Here is a 20,158-nt window from a genome sequence, read left to right as displayed (position 1 = left end):
GAAGTCCTGGAGAAATCACTTGGGCTGCTACTGAGAAAAAGCAGAGAGGATTCTGTATGGAAAGGAGCACATGGACAGGGTGCAGTCTGTGAAACATGCTGCAGCAAACAGGCAGCTGAGAAAGGCCCTGGAAGGGGCCAGGACAGCTCAGGAGTCCATCTGGGAGCACCAGTGGGTGCACAGGAGCAGGCAGCATGACTTTCCCCTGCCCCATCTAATGCCCACAGGCTCTTCCCTCTGCCACACAGAGGCACCCACAGCAGACCCAGCCAGGAATCCACATCCGAGTGCTGCAGATTTGGGCAAATCCCATTTCGGGTCAGCTGAGAGCCCCATGGATAGAGACAGGTCATGAGACTGCCCACTACAAAATCCCTTTGTCCTTGAGTGCCGGGGATAATGGCCCCAGCAGGATCTGCTGAGCCTGGCAGGGAATGAAGAGCCCCTGCAGAGTTCCCCTGGTCCTGCTCTCAGAGCAAGCTCATGCAGGGAAAGTCGTGCTGCCTGCTCCTGTGCACCCACTGGTGCTCCCAGAGGGACTCCCCAGCTGTCCTGGCCCCTTCCAGGGCCTTTCTCAGCTGCCTGTTTGCTGCAGCATGTTTCACAGACTGCACCCTGTCCATGTGCTCCTTTCCATACAGAATACTCTCTGTTTTTTCTCAGTAGCAGCCCAAGCGATTTCTTCAGGACTTCCTATCTCTGCCTTACTTGATCTGAGCAACTAAACCTCTGTAACTATTCCTGATCTTTGTAAAATGGGATTGGCCACAGAATGCAAGAAGTATCATATTTAACTTGAGTATTTTGTTCTTTATAGGGACTTTTCATCCCTGACTTTCCATACATGCCTTGCCCTCTTGTGAAGGCATCCAAAATCCCAGCAGGTGGAATGTTACTGGATGAAACCCACTGAGTTCATGGCAGAATGTGCCAATTACTCAGGAGGCTGAGCAGAGGGTGAAGCAGACTGTGGGCACTGGAGCAGGGCAGGGCACTGAGAGGCAAATATCCCACCTGCACAGACACAGACAGACACACAGACACACAGACACACACACAGACACAGACACAGACACACAGACACACAGACACACACACACACACACACACACACAGAGCATCCTTGGCACACTGGAAAGGCTTTTCCCACCCGAGGGAACATGGAAAGCAGCTCCACCTCTGCTGCTTGCCCCACCAGCCACCTTCAGCCAGTTCCCCTCCACACCAGGGGACCCAGCATTGTTGTCACCCTGCCACAAAGTGGGTTTTAAGCAGGGAAGTGTGGCTGCAGCCCCGGTGGCAGCAGGGGTCAGTCCTCACCCCGCAGGCAGCACCCACAGCAGGCCTGGCACTGCTGGCAACAGCTGCAGTGGAAAAGAGTTGTCAAACACTGCTCAGGAAGGCTCGTGCTTGACAAATATTTGTTGAGCTGATTGTAACCTGCCTGGCTCATAGCTCTGAATGCAGAGTACCTGTGGGGAAGAGCACAAACCCCTGCAGTACAGATACCCTTTTTCCTTGCCCTGGCACGGCTGGAGAAAGCCACAAACCTGAGCCACCTCTTTGCCCCAGCTGAGCTGTTCTCAGCGTGCAGAACAGCAGGAGCAGGCTGCTGCATGGCAGTGAGCACACTGGGATTATATTCCTGTGTTTCTCCTTGTGCTGATCCTCACTCTTGCAGTCCAGACCCTGGAGGAGGTGGGGAGCTGCCTGGCTGCAGCTGGACTCTGAGGCTCTGGCTGCTGCTCCATCCCTGCAGCTTGCAGCAGAGATGCAGGCTGTGCATGAGCCCCCTACAGCAGGGCACTGCACACAGCCTGTGGCCAGGAGCATCCCTGGGCCAGGGGATGTTTGGGACAGAGGCAGGACACACTCTGGGACATGGAGGGCAGGAAATACCTGGGCTCCTGAGCTGGCTGAGGGTAGAATAAAGAAGGAAGCGCTGAAAATGAAAGCAGAGCTGCAGTGACATTTTCATGCTTGGCTTCTGACATCCTCTCCCTCTCATACACTTGACTTCCTTGCTTATTTTTATCAGATGAAGCTGATGGTCGCTGCTACGGTAACCCTGTGTGGTTACAGCTCTGGCAGCCACCGAGTGCTCAGTGCATGCTTCCTTTGTGGCTTGTGCACTCTTCCCACCCCTCAGGGCTCTCAGAACACCGCGTTTGACTTTGTTGTGCCTCAGCTGCCTGTTGTGGTGGGTGGAGGTTCACCCCTCCAAGCTCTGCTCCCTTGTCCCAGGCCACTGCTATCTGCCATCACTTCTTGTCCTGTCTTTGCTCTCTTAGGTTCAGGTCTCTGAAAGGTTCAGGTCACTGACCCCAGGCATGGGGCTGGGGGTTTTTGTTTTAACGTGGGTAAAGCACAAGACAACTTTCACAGAGATGGTAACTTGGTGTGGGAGGAAAAGCTCTTCATCGACAGGAAAAGGTCTGATTTGAAATAACAGCAACAAAAAAATTTACTTCTCTTCCTTTGACCCCAATCCTTCCCCTTTTAGCCGTTATAGGGAAGGTGAGACCAGAGAACAGAGGAATCTCTTTCCCAGCTGGTTTGTCTCCAGTCCTGGCACCCAAAGTGCCCCAGCCTGCTGCCCCAGGCTTTTGGCTCATGCTGGGGCCATCAGCACAGTCAAGCCCCACACGTCTTTTCCTTCAGGTGAACTTCCACTGAGCAAAAGTTGGGAGCTGCAGAGGTCAGTGTGTGCCCCAGGGTTTGTCCTGGCCACATTTCCAGTCCTTCAGGCACAAAACCATGGAGCCACAAGGAGCTTTGGCAGAGCAGCTCCCCACTATCACACCTCACAACCCCAGCCACAGTGCCCTCCCTTGCTTTGCAGCAGCTCCTGTTCTCTCCATCCCTGCTCATCATCACATAAACACACACAATGCCCCCACCAGTCCCAGGCATTTCCTGGGTGAAGCAGGTTTCTCTGCACTCAGTTCCTCTCTAGGTGATGGGCATGGAGCCTCTTCCCTCCCACTCCAAAGCCAGCACTCATAAACCTTCGTTTGTGTGAGGATAGGTTTGAGCTTAGCTCAGCAGAACTGCTCTCCAGCCAGGTTTGCACAGCCCTTTCTGCAGGTGGGTGATCACTGGGGCTCTGGAAAGTGACACATTTTTAACCCAAGTGGCTCAAAGCCAATGACACTGTGCTTGTGACACTGCTGGCCTCCAGGAAAGCCTGGATGGGCCACCATGCCTCAAGGATGTCCCCCACGCTGCCCTCCTGCTGCAGAGACATTGGCACAGACCCTGCTGACCATGGGGACACCAGGCAGGTGCATAACTGAACTCTGCTGTGCTCCTCTCACATCTAGACACAGATTTGTGCTGGCCAAACATAAGCAGAAAGGCATCACTTGGACCATGAAATACCCAGAGCTTTTCTCCTCAAGTAAGGATTTAGGGATAGCAATTCCTCTTGTTTATACAGAGATGTGTGGTGCTCAGGATTGCTTTTTGAGAGCTCAGAGCATGTATATTACAGGCTGTTGCTCCTCACATCTCCTGGGTTTGTTCCAGGTGAGTGGACTTGGAGGATTTTGTTTTAGTTTTGATTGTGCTTCAAGGCATCTTAAAGCAGATCAGCATCACAAGGATGAAAGCTCCACGTCCTCATAGGCTGGGAACTTCCTGCTGGGATTAAAATTGGAAGGAGACAGCTCACCTGAAAGAAAATTCAGCTTCTCCTGTTGCTTGCAATGATAAGGAGACTGGTTACACCAGAGCACATCTTCAGCCTGCACAAGGGGACCTGTATCTCAGGAGTGGCTGCTCCCCACATGCAGTGCTGATGAATTATCTTTGCACTTCCACAGAGCAATAATTTTTCCTGTCTGCACCCAAATGTAGGCAAAGTCAGATGCCAGCAGTTCATGTGCAGAGGTTCAAGTGATTGTGGGCTTGGTGAAGGTGAACAGAAGTGGATGCACACTGAACACTACAAATGAAATGTCTGGGAGAGTGAGCACAGGCTGAACTAAGCAGGACAGCAGAGCACAGCTTGCTGTGTCATCACTTTCAACTACAGGGCAAAGCTGGAGGAGGACAAATGCCTCAGGTTTAAATGTTACCCAAGAGGAACATTGTTCTGTGTGCAAAAAAAGGTCCTTATGCCACTCATCATTCTTCTTTGGGATGACTAAGGCTCAGCCATTCAGCACCAAGCCCATTTTCATTTGATGATCCAAGCTCCAGTTTGGCCACAATAGCTGGAGTTAGGGAGCAGGAAAGAGCCTCCTTCCTACCAGCACTGCTCCAGGCAGATACAAGGCAGACCCCCTGGCTGAGCAAGCCCCACTCAGGGCCAGCCCTTCTGGTCTTACCCCAAAACAGGATGATACATCAGGATTCATTCTTCATTCTGATGTGAGCCTGAAAAACCTGCTGGTGTGCAGCACATGGAAGCAGCAGACAAGTTCAATGTGTTTGCAGTTTCCCTAACCAGTGCTGTATTTTGAACAAAAACATTCTGGGTCAAGAAGAAACATCTTTGCTGATTTCAGACCAGCACATCTGGTCGTCTTGCAGCAGCTTCTACAAGGCAAGCAACTCTGTGCCTGAGGAAAGGAAGACATCAAAGCACCTCTGCTAGAGGCTGACTGAAGAAAAGGAGAGGTCAGCTTTAACATTGCATTTGTTCCCATGGCATAAAATATCCATGAGGGTTGAGCAGGACACAATTCATCTCTGAACTGTGGGGCTCACACTGAGCATGCCCTCAGTTCAAGCATTTAATGGAAAGGTCATTAGTTAGTGTATTTAAACTAGTCTCATGTAAACACAACACTCCAGCCTCAGCTGGGCTTGTTTGCCTAGGTTAGATTAGAGTGTTAGCTGCCAAATCACAGGAACTTCTATCCACGTACCTTAAAGATATGGGTATTCCAGGGTATTTGCTTCTTATCTCCGGGTTTTAGTGGAAAATTTAATCCCATTAAGTACACAGCTTACCCTGGCATGGTCAGACTCCTACAGCCAGAACAGTGCCTGGGTACCAGAGCAGCTCAGAGTCACACTCAGAAATGCCATTTTCCCCAGCAGCAGCACCACAAACTGTAGCCTGTGGCCACTGGCAAGTGCCAAGGCAGCTGCTCAGGCAGAGCTGACCTCTGGAGCCAGAGTGGCAAACACAGACAGCCCTGGGTAGCTCAGCTGAGACCTACGGGCACCCACAGGGCAAGGCTTGTCTTCCTGAGTGCTGCTCAGGGCAGGGAAGAGCATGCACAGGGAACATGACTAACAGCAGCTGTGAATAGTTTCCACTCTCCATTACTTCATGCTCTGCAAGGTTAGGTAAGAGGGTAGATGTAGATGACAGATATAAATACAGATTTTTTTTTTTTTCAGGAATAAATAAACCAGAGCAGCAGTTTGCTGCAGCCTTTCACACAGCAATGAGCAACCACAGGAAGATGGAAGGCAAAGGTCTGCCCCCTCAAAGTTGACTTAGGTTTCCAATGCCATAGGGCATGATCTGAGGCCAGCCACCAGTATGAAACCAGCATCTCCAGGCTCAGCTGATAACCATGATCTGGAAGGTTGACCATCCCACCCCACTTTTACAGTAAAAACAAAGCCAGTACGTTTGGAAAGCATTTTCAAACTTTATTTACAACTGTCACAGTGACAAAAATGTAGTTTGAAAAAAATGCTAGCTTCTCCCTGAGGCTCAAAAAAGAATTACAGAAATATAGAATGTATATCATACAACAGGAGTTTTACTGGAGTGCTTTGTTCTTTAGATACGTTCAACAACAAATAGAAATATACACAATACTTCCAAAAAAAGGATGCAGACAGAAATATGCAAGTCTTTAGGGCAGACAGCAGGTCTGAAGTCCAAGGATTGCCATCTCACTGCTGCCCACATGGTAACATCTTTGATATAGAGCTCTGACTGGGTGGTACAGATGGTAGAGACCAATAGAGAGTAACACTTAGAAATAAGACAACTGGCTGGTATGCAGGTGTACAAGCTCACTCCAGTAAGACAGCAAGACTAGAACAAGTGTTACAGACACAACAGCTGAATCCATTGCTAGAGGAAATGGTATCACCACATCATGGCTGTTCAGTGATCACCCATCCAAGGTGGGCAGGGAGTGTCTGACTGGGTCTGCGTGGCTGGACATGAGGCCAGCTGCAGCGTAGGAACACTGAATTTCTCCTGCTTTGTGCTAACTCATCTCCAAACTCCCATCTGTCCAAAAATAGTTACACAGCTGATAAATTATTGCCATTATGTTGAAACACAAGCAAGACAAGACTAAAACAATCCTGCCAATACGTTAAAAGCAGTTCCCAAACCCCACCAGCGTTTAACTACTCATGAGGTATTAAAAATACAAATACACACAGGTCCAAATAGATTTTAAAAATGGAACCACTTATAAGCAAAGGGGGGTGGCATTGGGATTATTATGGAAGTTTGGTTAAGGCCTTGACATTTCTTTTCCTCTTCCATGACCCCAGATTTGGTTTAGGTGGTACCTGCTCTCATCCTATCCCAAGACTGACTGGCTCCCAAGCTGGTCCCCAAAGCTGCAAGACCATCCCTCCTTTCCAGGGAAGCAGCAGGTTACCTTGTCTGGCAGCAGACTGGCCTTCTCCTTGAGGCAGGATATGGTGAAGAGAGGACAAACCCAGACCTCACAAGCCAGTCTGCACTTCATTAAAACAACCATGAACGTTTCACCCTCACTAAGAAGCAGGAATGCATCTTGTCTCAGGACACCCAGGCTAGTCCCCTCCCAGCAGACCCCATCCTGCAAACCCCACTGGTGATCCACACTGGATCTGGTGTTTTGTCTTTGGATGACCCCCAGGTCTGGCAGCCCCCCTTCCCAACACTCCCACCAGCCTGTCCTGCACTGAGGAGGCCCTACAGTGCAGAGCTGGAGGAGAAGCCCCCAGCCCAGCCCTCTCAGGCCCATTGACCAGCAAGTTAAGAGACACAAAACCCTACAACTTCAAGGACACCGAGGCAAGGAGGCATCCATCTCCACCCTTAGGCTTGGGGCACTGTACAAGAAGAGACCACCCACAGCAGCCTCAGCAAACAGGAGAGAAAAATCTGAGGTGTTCAAACCTACATGAGCTCTTGCTGCAGACAGAAGCACCTTTTTACACCCGATGCACACCACCTCATGCTCACCACCTGCAAGATAAGCTAGGGCGTTGCAGGAGAGATGACAAGCAGCAGCCTAATGCTATCCTGCAAATACAGCTGCTCAGCATTGAAGAGTCTAAAGGCAAACAGGGGGACAAAGTAACTTTGGGGAAAGTGGCTGGGAAACAGGCTCAACAGCAAGAGCAAGAAACCAGACTACTCCTATGGACGCTCACCTTGCCCTAGGAGGTGCCGAACCAGGGAGAGCTACAGGCCCCTTGTCACTAGGTCATTTAGCCATGCTTCGCTATGGACACCCTTCCACCCCCCAGCACGCAAAATGGAAGCTGTAAGAAAGGCAAATCTGAGATATTTTGGCTCTGTTCTCATGCTTTTAGCCAGAGGCAGCTCCCAGCCAAACGCTGCCACCTCCAAGTTTCCTCCCTCTTCCCGAGCTCCCCCCTCAGCAGTCCTCGTGTGGTCACCCTCTGCCATGTGCTTGGAATTTCACTGCTGCCTCCGCCTCGGAAAAATACAGATAATGATCTTGAGAACAGCAAACATTTCTCTGCGTTACTTCCTTCCTTCCTCAGGAGGTCTGGTGACACCGAGGGCTTTAGTTCTCAATACAGAGAATACAAAAAAACTAAGATCTCGCAGGTGCAAAATTGAACTTGTCTTATTAAAAGACTTTCAAAGAAAGTGTGGCTCTTCCTTCAGAAGGGTGCAGTCCCTTGCCTTTCCTTGGACGCCATTTATTGCTCCTTGTTGTCCTTCTTTGCGTCTTCACAGTTTTCTTCCTCCTCCTCCTCCTCCTCCTGCACGAGGAACTCCTCGGGCGGCCATCTGAGCTCGCCGCTCTCCACGTCGCCCTCCGTGGGCTCCACCACGATGGAGGGCAGGCGGTCCTTCAGCTTGCAGTAGCGATCAAAGTCCGAGGGGTCGGGGAAGATCTGAAAGAGCCAAGGAACACGCTGTCAGAGGGGCTGCACTCGCCAGGCTCGGCCAAAAACACAGCTCCAGACACTCAGGTCTCCAGGGCAGGCTAGTCTGGACACAGAGTCAACCACTGAGCTATGGGAGCACTCCTGGAGTTGTCAATAACCTTTTCCAGTCTCCAAGTAATGGAAATGAGCCCTGCCCAGGAGGCTCCCGAAGCACGCGCTTGCTTGGACAGCGCTCAGCAAATAGGCACCTGCCCTTTTGGATATTTATCCAAATGCCTCACCCCCCCTCCACCCCTGCTTTTGCATTAATGCTCTTCAGCCTGCACACAGAGCTCTCTCCATCAGAGAATCTGAGATCTCATTTCCTGCTGCTGGTCAGGCTGCACATCAGAACAGGCTTGCTCTCCAGGCTCTGCTGCTGAGGAGGCTCATGGCAACCCAGGGCTAGCACAGCCCAGACCCCTGCAGCAAGGGCCTGTGTCTGGTATCACTCCAGGGCCACAGAGCCAGCCTGAAATAGCTCAGCTGCATGTTAGAGATAATTCTGGCAGCATTCTGCACACTACAGCTACCAGACATCAGCAGTGAAACTCAGCAGGACACTCATTTTATGGAAGGGCTGGGGACTAGACTATTTCTTTAGGAAAGGGGTACTTGTGGCACAGCCAGCAGTTATGCACTGTACTTCCCATGAATACAAGGACTCCTCGATTTCCAGCCCCTCAAGGTTCACCTTCCCCATTCCATCCCACCCACTGCTTGACACATGGATGCACAAGCTTGTGCAGTGCAGCAGCACCAGGGCCCACATTCACTGGCAGTGCCAGTGATGGACACTTTGATCCTACTAGGAACTGAGGCAAAGTGTGAGTAAAGGGAAAAAAAAACCTGCTGGTGCAGTGTTAGCAGCAGCTTTGCATGACTAGATTGCAATATGAACAGAAAAGTTGTGTTACTTGTGGGTAACCTGCTGGGGGAACACCTTCAAACCCCAGCTCATCCAGAAGGGAACTGGATGGGTGATAAAAAGGTTATCACTGCTGGGTGATAAAATCCACTGGCTACATCAGACCTCATGGTTAGTAGGCAGAAGATTAAACAACCACCACCTGCTATTTCAAACAATTTTATCACAGTGTCCCTTTCACATCAGAGTTGCATTTAAACACCCCAAGGAAGAAAATGACAAAGTGCATTTTCCCCTTGAGGTTGTAGGCCAGGTGAGAAGTCATGTGGCTGCACTTTCCTTTGAACATCACCTGAACATCAGTGAGTTCCAAGAACATCCTTGCAGGGAGCAGCACGCCAGCCTTGGCCTCAGTCTGAGAGCAAGATCTCATCTGCTTTCATCTCTGTGGTTCCAGTTACAAAAGCAGGCTCCCCATCCAGGAGCCCTGAGCATTAACCATGAAGCCTCATTCTCCTTGTGCCAATCATATGGACACTCCCCACCTTGGGAAGCCCTGGCCACAAGAAGTGAAACAACATCCTATCTGCCCCTCCTTCAGCCTAGCAACTATTAGCTACAGCATCACCTCCTTGGCCATGCTCAGGCTTCTATTGTTCATTTTTCCTTCAACCCAAAGCTTTGTGGCAATCAGATTGGAAAAGCATCAGGCTGCTGCCTAACACAAATTCAGGCAAGGGAACAGAAAGAAATGCACAAATCAGGGGCTGTTTGCACGTGATCATCTGGTCCTGGGGACAGTGGTGCAAGACTCCAGCTCCCACCATCCAGGTTTTTCAGGTGCACAAGAGCAGCTGAGGTCCCCTGAACGCAGGCACATCAACCTGGGCATTGCAGCGTGAGCTGCTTCCTATTAGTCACTCTCAGCACCAGTGAGACAGCAACTGTTTCTTGGAACTTTGTGGCTTCTGCTTGGCCAAACAAAATCAGTTCAGGCACACAGTGCATTACTGAAAGTACAGTCAGTGGCTCTTAAGCTTCAAGTTATCTAAACCTAGGATAGGGAAAAAAATACTCTTGACATTACATGGTTTAGAAGGTTGCAATGGAAAAAAAAATTGTGGTTCAAGAGGTTACATAAGCTGATAATGTCATGAAAATAGCCTCCTATGGAAGAAAAATAGCAGTATAATAATTAAACTAACCTTTGGCTGCTATTATTTTAAGCACATTAGGTCAAATTGGAGCAATTTCTTTGAAAATAGCCTGCCAGATTTTTTTTCCAGAAACTAAGTAGTAGTCATTTCCTTACAAACAAATATCTGCAAAATGTGGTGTGCAGCTTTTTTAATAATAATAAAAAAAAAAACCACCCTAGCACAATCTTATCTCAAACAGCTGCAGGACAGGCCAAACCCAAGAAGGTCAGGATTTTTTCCACTAAGTCATGCTTTTTAATCGTTGAGGCAGCATGAAGGGAGATGTTGCAACTGCACTTTGAAGGGGCGTGGACAGTCAATGGAAAAAACACAGAAAGGCAGATTTCCTCCAGTGTGATGGGCAGGGTGACAGCAGGCCAAGCACAGGGGCCCAAGGAAAAAGGGTTTGAGACTTAACTGTACATCTGGGGAAGCCAAGTGAGCAGGTTAACCAAACCAGCCTCCTCTTCACAGAAAAAGATAAGCCAGCAGCAGCTCTCTCTGTCCTGCTCCAGTAGGGACATGCTACATTTGTTGTAGGCCTTATTTATCTGGTCCCACTCCAGATGTAGGCAATGGAGAGAAAGAAACCCCCCTAATTTACAGCAAGCTCCACACTGGGGATTGCACAGCTCAGCTCTGACCTGGGAGCTCTGCACCCTGTGGCACAGCAGCCAGGACAGCAGCACCTGCCTCCTCCAGGCCTTTCTGCTCCCGTTATCCTGCCCAGGGCTGTGGGAGGAAGGCTCTGCACCTCCCTCCCCACAAACAGAGCAGGAGCCATGGCTTGGCTTCTCCCTCTTGTGCATGACAGCACCTTGCACACAGGTGAGGCAGACCTGGGCACTTGATGGGGGACAAGTGACAAGCAACTGGCTGTGATGGCTGCCTAAAAGCAAATTTACAGCAACTCAGAGGCATCTTCCACCCCTTCACTTGCATGATACAGCACAAGGGCTGCAACTGCTCCCACACAGAGCCCCAAATCCTGGCCAAGGAGAGACACATCCAACACCTCTAGATCCACAGAAGACATGCATGTTGCTTCTTACACCACTCAACACATCTTCTTGCTAACAGCAAGACTGGTTTTTACAGGCCCCTCTGTCTGGGAACTGCTCTCCTCATGAACTTATCCAGATCACACACAAATCAACCAAACTCTTGCCTTGCAGCTGGAAAGGGCAGGGAAAAGCAGAACTTGAAACAAAAGCCTGAAATGATTTTAGGACGATCATGTTTGCCTCTGTTTCAGATGATCCAGCTCTACTATCCTTGGATGAAGTCCTGGCAACAAGAACGGAAAGTTCTCATTGCCCTGGGGAGGCTCATACCCTCTCTCAGCATTCACAGGGATGGAGAAACACCAAAAGCAGGAGAGATGTCAGGCAATTTAGAAGATTAGCTCAGCACTACCATAATCCAAGTGACACTTGTAAATCCAAAACAACTTCCACATGTGTGCTCCATACCAACACCCATAGTTAAAATGCCTGTCTCTCCTCCCATGGGGCTGAAAAGTATTTAAATTGTATTACAGGGAGACTAAAGCAATGACATATTTCCAAATTAAGTTACTGGTTTGGGGGAAAGCTTTGCTTGACTGTGGTAGCTCTATACAAGATGCAAAGTCCACATTGGGAGATATCCCACTTCAGGCACAGGATACATCACTCATCCTCCTTGGACTGAAGGGCTGAATTTTGGGCCTCTTCAGCAATATCAATATTCCAAATCCCAAATCAGCATTGAAATTCTGAAAATAAAGCTTTAGTGCCACTGAGAAGCATGGCAAGCTCCTTTCAGGAAGTGCTTTGGTCATCTCTCAGTGCCCTCTCTGGAGGGCTCCTCCAGCCACAATGTATACAATACATTTACTCACACAGCAGTCATGACTCAAAAACGAGCTCCAAGTATGCACACGGCAGCTGTGACTCAGGTTGATGAGCCACAACAACTCCCCAGCCACAGAAATACTGCCCTGTCTCAGGGCATGATGTCAGGGAAACTTCCTACATCTAACCATTTTCCCTCAGAGTAACAAGGCATCAAAGTAGGGTGGAAAAAACACACTCTGAGGTGTTGCTGCTCTGTCCTCAGTGTGGATTTCAGTGGAACACTCGTGCACAGCATAGCTGCCAACATGATTGCTTTTTTATCTGTTTATCCCATATCCTGCTTCTGTCCTCACTGAGGTCCCAGACCCTGGAATACACATTGACTCTGCCCATTAATCTTGTCTAGCAGCCGTGCTCGCTATCACCACCTCTTTGCAGCCTGGTCTCAAAGCCTTCCACAGCAGCAAGCAGCACCTCTGAAGGACTTCCCCTGCACAAATCAAAGCTGCACAGACATGAAGCACCTGACAAGAAAACAATTACAGAGGAAGTTGAATTTCCATTGAGCCAACAGCCCTTGGGCCAGTAACATACTGGTGGTCCAGTTTAACTGGAGGGATCCAGTACACACAACTCCCAGGGAAAGCCAGTGCTTCCCCAGGGCTGGTGAAGAGGTGTTGCACTCACCAGAAATGACTTCCCCAACACCAAGCTTTTGGCACAGCCACTGGAGAGAGCCTTAAGCCTATTTACCCAGATTCAGGCACTCTGACGTGATTGCCAGCGAGCTGTGGCTGTGATTAACCCGCACAGATCCCAGCATGATGCGATCACCACCTAAAGAGCTCAGGCTCCCCATGACAACCAAACCTCAGCTGAGGGCACGAGGCAAGCCCAGCCTCTGCAGGCCACTCTCCTGCAGGGGAGCCTCAAGGGGCAGCGAGCCACCTGCCAGCCAGCCTGCAGCAAAGCAGCACACTCAGCTCAGAACGCACACTTGGGGCATTAAAGCACTTTCAGTTGTGCTCAGGCCCTGCTCCACTTCCAAGAAGCAAGGCAGGACTGCAGTCAAGGCACAGTTTTGACAACAGCTCCACGAAATGATTAATTCAGCCTCGGCTTCAGCGGCATTGTTCGTGCTGCTGGGAGACAGCACAGAGGACAAGCTGGCAGAGTGCTGATGAGGCTCTTCAAAGGTATTTCTGGGGCTGGGAAGCAGCAAACAGTGCATTGGCTCTGGCTGGCAGCAGAAACAGCCTGGCTCGCTGGACACTGCCAGGCAGGAAGTGTGTGAAGCCCTCCGCAGCCACATCTGTTTGCAGCAGGGGCAACTTGAGCCATCAGCTGCATTTCAATGAGTTTTTTGTTTAGTAAGTCCCATGGGAATTATGGGACATCTATTAAAGATCCAGAAATAGCTTCTCACTGCAGGCACAAGACCCACCATGACATCATCTCTTCAGTCACATCTTCTGTTTTGTCTATGCTGCCCTGTTCTGAGACTCATGCCCCAAATTCACCACTCACTTCTGCTCAGGCCCTTGGAATCTGAATCATCTTCAGGGGGATCAGACAGCAGCTTGCTGTCACAAATACAGTAATAAAAGCTGTCTTACAGAGCATGATTTTGAAGCTAGCACACTAGCTTACAAGCATTTTACATATTAACTGGAAAAAAGGCAATCCCATGGTGAGAAGGCATGTTTACCTTAAGCCTATGGAAGAACTCAGTTAATACTGGTATTCCTTCTGTAGTCTGAGTTTTCACTATTGAGCAGTGATGACCAGCCCAGCAAAGGGCACAGGGAGGAGAGTGCAGACCTTCAGCTCATGTCTAGGACAGACAGACACCCAGTGGGTAGAAGATGCAGAAGGAAAAAGTCAACAACACAAGCTCCCTTCGCAATCACTGAGACAGAGAGGAGCCAAGAAGTTCAGTGAACTCCACAAGACAGAGGAATCAGATTGCTAAAGTTTATAATCAGGGTATGAGCTTGCTTCCTCAGTTTACTTCCAAATAAAACAAAAAAAAAGACTTTGAAACAGTTGTCTTGGTAGGACAAGTCTGTCTGCAGCGGGTACTGATGTGCTCCAGAATTCCAGCAGTGGAGCTGGGCTGTGCCACCTCCTCTGGTCCAGACAGTTTCATGCCTGCCTCTGGTGGCAGAAGCAGCCCCCAGCCTCAGGCAGCATCCTACTGACCAAATCTCAGGCAGTGCCTGCTCTACACAGCTTGAAGGGGGAATTTTGAACCCCAGTTTGAGGTCATCTCCGTAGTACAATGAGTTCAAGTTCTACTAAAGGAACAGGACAAAATTTTGAAGCTAAAACTTGATTCTGGCTCCACTTTTTATTTTTTGCCTCTCATAGCCAGCACAGGGCTGTTACACTGTGAGTGCCTGACTCTGCAGATGAGTGGAGGAAGATGCTGCAGCTCAGAACAACAAGCCTCAGTGTAGGAGCAGTCATGCTCCATTAGCCCTGTCTGGTTTTAAGTTATTGCACTACAGCTCTCAGACAAGCATACAATTTTCCATGTACCAAACTCTCTCCATCAGCACGATGAGGCACAAAGTGCCAAAGTCTGAGGTAGAACAAAAAGTCCATGGTGCTATTTGCATCAGATTTGCCCTTGCTGGTCTCAGCTGACTTTCCAACCCTTTAAGGATGCTTTCAACTTACCTTGACTTACACTGTGACATTCTCAGCCTAGCAGCCAGAGAAGGAAGGCTGGATCCTGCTCCCCAATCCTCTTTACACTAACCTGATTTAGAGGCAGACCTCCTGCACAGCCCACATACTACTAATGCCATAAGGGTCTTCCATTTCAACTCCTCTGCTCTTGCTGCCACCACTCTTCATCACATCAAGGTGAAGTTTTCCTTGCAGGCATTTGAAAAACAATTATCTACCACTAGGCCACTAAAGAGAGCAGATCCAGGATGCAGAAGCCCTGCACAGATATGAGTCGTCAGCTTTTATGACTCACATGTTCAGGTGATCCACTCAAAACCAAACAGTCCTGCTCCCCAGTTGGCCAAAGCAGGCTTTATCAAGGTCATTAGCACCTGGGGAAGAACCTGACTGAAGTGATCATTAGAACAAGCAGGGCACCTGGATTCTGCCTCTCCCTGGGAATTTGGATGGGTAGATTGAAGGATTTGACCTGACTGGGTTAAGCCTCTTCATAAGGTGACCCATAAAGGCAGCCCTTGCAGGTTACTTTGATTGCTTCACATTTAACAACTGGCATTGCCTCTGCACTCTGTAAAGGAGGAAAGAGAGGCTGCACACTCCCCACTAGGCTCAAGTACTGAAGCACAGCTATAAACCAAACAACTTGCATTATCCAGAGCCAGAATCCTGACTAAAAGAAGGAATGCATCCACTTTTCCTCCACACAGCTATGCCTTCTGCTGGAGGCCTCGGTGGTGGCCCAAAGTTCAGTCGATTTCACGCTCCAGTGCGCTGCTGCTGCCTTGTAGTTCCCTTTTCAGACAAACATTCAGCACCTCATCTGAATGCACACTTGGAGCAAATGCCTCCGTGCAGATTGTGTAACATCTGCAAAGGACAAAGCCTGCATCTGGATGTGCTGGTAAGAGTCACCCGACACACAGAGCAGATGCAAGTCGTCTGCCAGCATCCAGCATCTGTGCCAGAGCTCATCAATGAGCCTCCTGGAAGTAAGGAAAACCATGGAGCTGGGAAGCTAAGGTGCCTAACTTGTGCTGTGATTAACTACAGGCTAGGAAATGAAAGGGATGTTAAGACTAAATCTAGCTGCAGACCACTTCTTTATTGATCTAGAGATGAATAGCTAACTACATTGTTCAGAAGTTTCAGAATGAATGCAACTCGTGCCTCCAGGTACCGAAATCTCCAGTGACATTTCACGGCTCATTTAGGCTGTGTCTGCCCTCACTGTCTCTCACAGAGGATTGTTAACCCTTTCAAATGGGCACGACAGTCAGGAAAATCAAGAACTAGATCAAAAAAATGTGGATGCCACATAGACAGCATCCTTCTGCTCTCAGCAGATCAGCTGTATGCTGTGTTACAAAAATCTCATGAGCCCCCTCAGCCCAGTGAGTGCCATGAATCCTTCTTTAACCCATCTCCCACTGAGCCTCGGGAATGCTGAATGAGCAGGGGCTCGGTCACTTCAAAACAAATGAATCCTCTGCCAACCCGCACTGATAGCGAGGGATATTTTAGACAACCATCTCCTGCCAAGCAAGCATTCCAGTCTGTTGACTAGTTCTCACTACTGCAAGACCTGCCATTAGGTCAGGCTATGGAAACGTGCGTTGGACCAAGCTTAACAGTGTAGCCCAGGCAATTCCACACGGGATTAGTGCCTCAGCCGCCAGCCAAACACTCACCTGATACGACAGCCCATCCTTGCGGGGGCTTAGTCCGATCTCATCCATGGCTGGGGTGTTCATCATCACTTCAGTCATTTCAGCGGATCTCAGATAATCAGAGCTAGAGACAAAAGACAGCATTCCAGTGATCCGAGGGGCTCCGGCAGGACCGAGCACGATTCAAGCAGCGAAGCGAGCAGCGGAGACTGTAGGCAGTCTATTTCTGGTCCCTTCCTTCCTGCCCCCCCTTGGAAGGCAGCGGAAAAAGCTCAGTCCCTCGTAAGCTGAGGCTGCATCCAATGCCCTGGGAGCAGCTCCCCGGCTCTGCCCAGGAGCTCCAGCACAGCCGGGGACGCTCCGGCAGCAGCGCTTCGCTGTTAGCCCCGCTTCCCCCAGCTCTGCCCCGCGGGGAGAGAGGGGGGAAGTAAAAAACCACACTAAATAAAGTGCAAGGGCGGGGGGCTTGGTTTTTCTTTCACTTTTTTTTTTTTTTGTTAATTTCTCAAGCCGGCGCGCTTTAGCTCCCACTGACTTATTTTACAATCTCGGGGACTCCCACGCCAGCGGAGCGCGCGGCGCCAATTCCAGCTGGGCTCTTCCAGCCTTAATGGAATTTCCAGCGCGAGAAAGTGAAGCGAACTCCCTCCCGCAGCCGCTCACCCGTCCCGCTACCGCCCGCCGGGGAACCGCCGCCACCGGCCGCCGGCCCCGAGCCGCTCCCCGGGGCCCCTCGCCGTCCCACTCCTCGCCTCACCCCGGGGCGGCTAGGCGGCATGAAGGGGACACGGTCGGCTGAAGGGGCTCGGCCTCAAGCGTCCCCCCGCCCGCCCCTCACGGGAAGCGCCCACTCACCAGGGCAGGGGACACAGCACAGACATGAAGTCCCAGCGGAGGCTGCCCCAGGCAGGGGGTGGTGGAGGGGGCACCCAGGCGCTGCGGGACGATGCGCGGCGCTGCCGGGAAACCGAGCACGATCCCTCACGCCTCGGCCGCCGCCTCCGCTCTGAGCCCCGCGCCCGCCGCCGCGTCGCCTTAAATGGCCCCGGGGGGCGTGGCCCGGTCTCAGCCCCGCCCACCCAACTGACGTCAACTTTTTCATGAATGGCCTCGGCGCCGCCCGCGGGGGGACGGTGTGGGGGGGGGTGTTCGTCTGTCCGTCCGTCCCATGTCCCCGCCACAGCCACCCCGTGCCGGGCGTTCCCAGTGCAGGGAGGTCAGAGCGGTGTGTTCCCGCTGTCCCGGCCCGGGCCGAAGCGGGATGCGGCCCCCCGGCTCTGCTGCCGGCACCTCGAGCATCACCGCGGCTGGCGCTGGGTGTCACGGAGCGGAGCGGGTCTCAGGCGCGGCCCCTCCGTGGCGGTGGCGGCCGGGGACACGGGCAGGGACGGCAGGTGTCCAGAAGCGGCAGCGGCCGCCCAGCCCCGCTCCTGCCAGCACCTTCCGTGCCCCGCACCGCCGGCGGGGGTAAAAGCTGAGTGAGGAGCTCCAAGGGGCCGAGTTATATTTAGCAAGATAATGTGAATCAATGACGGGAAGGCGCAGGAGCAGAGGGAGAGGCAAATCCATTCGCTGCCCGGGCAGCGTGAGCACCGCGGGCAGCTGTAGGTAAAGCACATTTCCTGCATTCCCCTCCCAACATGAAACTTCTGGAAAGCAAAGTGCATCTTTGGGCCAAAGGCCTGGGCATCCCAAGCTCAGCACGACTCCCGACTTTGTGCATGGATCTGCTGGTGTTCGTGCAGCCTGAAGAGCGGGCTGTGCCCCGAGGCACATGCCACGGGATGGGCCGGGCTCTCCAAGGCTGCTGAGAGACGCTCAGGGCTTCTGGGGACAGTTCCCCCTCTGTTTGCTTACCCAGGGATGTTGCTGTACGCTGGCAGGTGAAGTTTAGTGCCGGGACTGTTTGGATTCCACCTGTTGCTCCGTGCTGCTGCTCAGACTTTGCCAACACAGTGGATAACCAAACACACACTTACAAACGCTTCTCGTGTTTCCCTCAAACGCAGAACACTCAGCTGCTGCCTTGCTTCACACACATGTCTATGCACGGGCAAATACTTGCTATTTGCCCCAGTTTTTTAGTGCTAAAAATGCACAAGTTCAGTGTGTCTGAAGGGAAGCTTTGCCCTCGGCTCCACTGATCTACCCTCCAGACTGTGTATGAGTGTGTACATCCCTACACGCATGTGTTTCCTCAGACCGGATAATTTAATCTTCTTAGATTGATATTATATAATGTGAGCGTATGTGGGTGTTTCACATCAGGCTGCAGCAAGCTGCTGCTTTGTGCCACATTAGAATGAATCACAAGGAGTCAGTCGAGCCCCTGCAAGCCTGTGGAAATTCAGGTGGGTGGCAGTGAGCTCCCTGCAAAGGGCCACCAGTCACCTTCTGCAGGGTTAAAGGGAGGGAGGCAGCAGAGGGGACTGGGTGCACACGGTCCCTTTGCCCTCCTTGAGCCTCCTGACAATGAGGTTTGGAGTCAAGGAGAGGAGTGCGAGGACAGCCAAGTCTCCGAAGTGCTGGGGAAACAGCTTCCCTCTGTTCTGCTGGCCTGTCCACCCAGACCCCCTCTCCCTGCTGCATGCCCTGGGACACACACGTTCACATTGACTGTCTTTGCTGATTTCTCCACTAAGAGAATACCAAGACTTGACTTGTAAAATGCTTTTTTGATGCAGAACAGCCCAGGTCAGTGCCTGGTAGTATGTGCAGAGGCTGGGAGACCACTCTGGGAGAAGGAGAGACAGGGTGCTGCTTCAGTCAAGTCCCTTAAAATTAATTTTCCAGCCTGCCCCAAGCGCTTTCTTCTCCCACCACGTCCAGTTAAAATGTGGGACATGAGATGGGGACATAGCTCAGTTCCCTGGGATGTTTCATTCAAAGCAACCCTGCCTGTGTCCCTCAAACACATATACACCTGCTATGGATTTCCCAGTGGTGTCTGTACAAAACAAAAGCTGATGAAAAACGCACATGCCCCCCAGGCCCTCTTTCACCAGGCCCACTGATTTGTCTTTCTAAATGCCTTCCTACGCTCAGCAGGGCTTGAAGTCCAAGGTTTTTCTCTCCTTGGGAAGCTCATTCCTTTAAGTATATAATCTTTGATACATCAAAGTCCCTGAAGGAGGTCAAGGGACAGAAATGGGACTCAATCTCCCCTCCATGCAGCCCCCATGGCTCCTGCAGCAACCACTAAGAAAAAGCAGCTCAAATGCCTATGTCCTCTGGGCTCTGCCTTGCCATCTTGGCTGGCATGGGAAGATATTCGACTTTTTATGGATAAGAGCCTTTCAGGGGGTGTGAGGGGGATGACACAGAACAAAATCCCTGCATGTCTCTGTGCTGAGTACACAGCTTACTTCCCAACAACTGGGTGAGAACGTGGGCCCTGGGCCTGGCCAATTCCCATCGGGAGCCCTGGGGAATCCGTGCTTTTACTGGCTCCAAGCCAGGGCGAGATCTATCCATGTGATTAACCCTAAATGTGTTAACAACCCTTTAGAAAGCACAGGCACACCTCCCGTGATTCCCATCAGTGATTCCCATCAGCCACACTTGGCTGCTCCCCTGCTTCGGGGTGGCTCCTGTGGCCACCAGGGTGAGGTTCCGTGGGTGAGCTGTGCACCAGGAGCACTGCACCTCTGGCCCTACCCTTGGGGGAAGTCTTGCTGAAGGCATCCAGGTGTCCCAGGGATGGAAGATGTGTTATAAGCCTGGGAAGGTGTTCTCCATGCAAGGGAGTTGTCCTATAACAAACAGCTCCTTCTGCTTTACTTGTCC

At 51.1% G+C, this 20,158-nt stretch overlaps 1 protein-coding gene across 1 annotated transcript; it reads right to left on the bottom strand.

Annotated features, from left to right (window-relative positions):
- Positions 1–5,592: 5,592 nt before the first annotated feature.
- LBH (LBH regulator of WNT signaling pathway) lies at positions 5,593–17,365 on the bottom strand. The gene is made up of 3 exons (XM_058020275.1): positions 17,228–17,365; positions 16,394–16,496; positions 5,593–8,070 (listed from the first exon to the last, which is right to left on the bottom strand). Exons 1-3 carry the CDS (start codon positions 17,251–17,253, stop codon positions 7,873–7,875), a joined length of 327 nt encoding a protein of 108 aa, XP_057876258.1. The 5' UTR covers positions 17,254–17,365; the 3' UTR covers positions 5,593–7,872.
- Between the last annotated feature and the right edge of the window lie 2,793 nt (positions 17,366–20,158).

Source organism: Melospiza georgiana, chromosome 3, assembly GCF_028018845.1.
Source record: "Melospiza georgiana isolate bMelGeo1 chromosome 3, bMelGeo1.pri, whole genome shotgun sequence".
NCBI lineage: Eukaryota > Metazoa > Chordata > Aves > Passeriformes > Passerellidae > Melospiza > Melospiza georgiana.
This window is presented reverse-complemented; position numbering and strand designations above follow the sequence as displayed.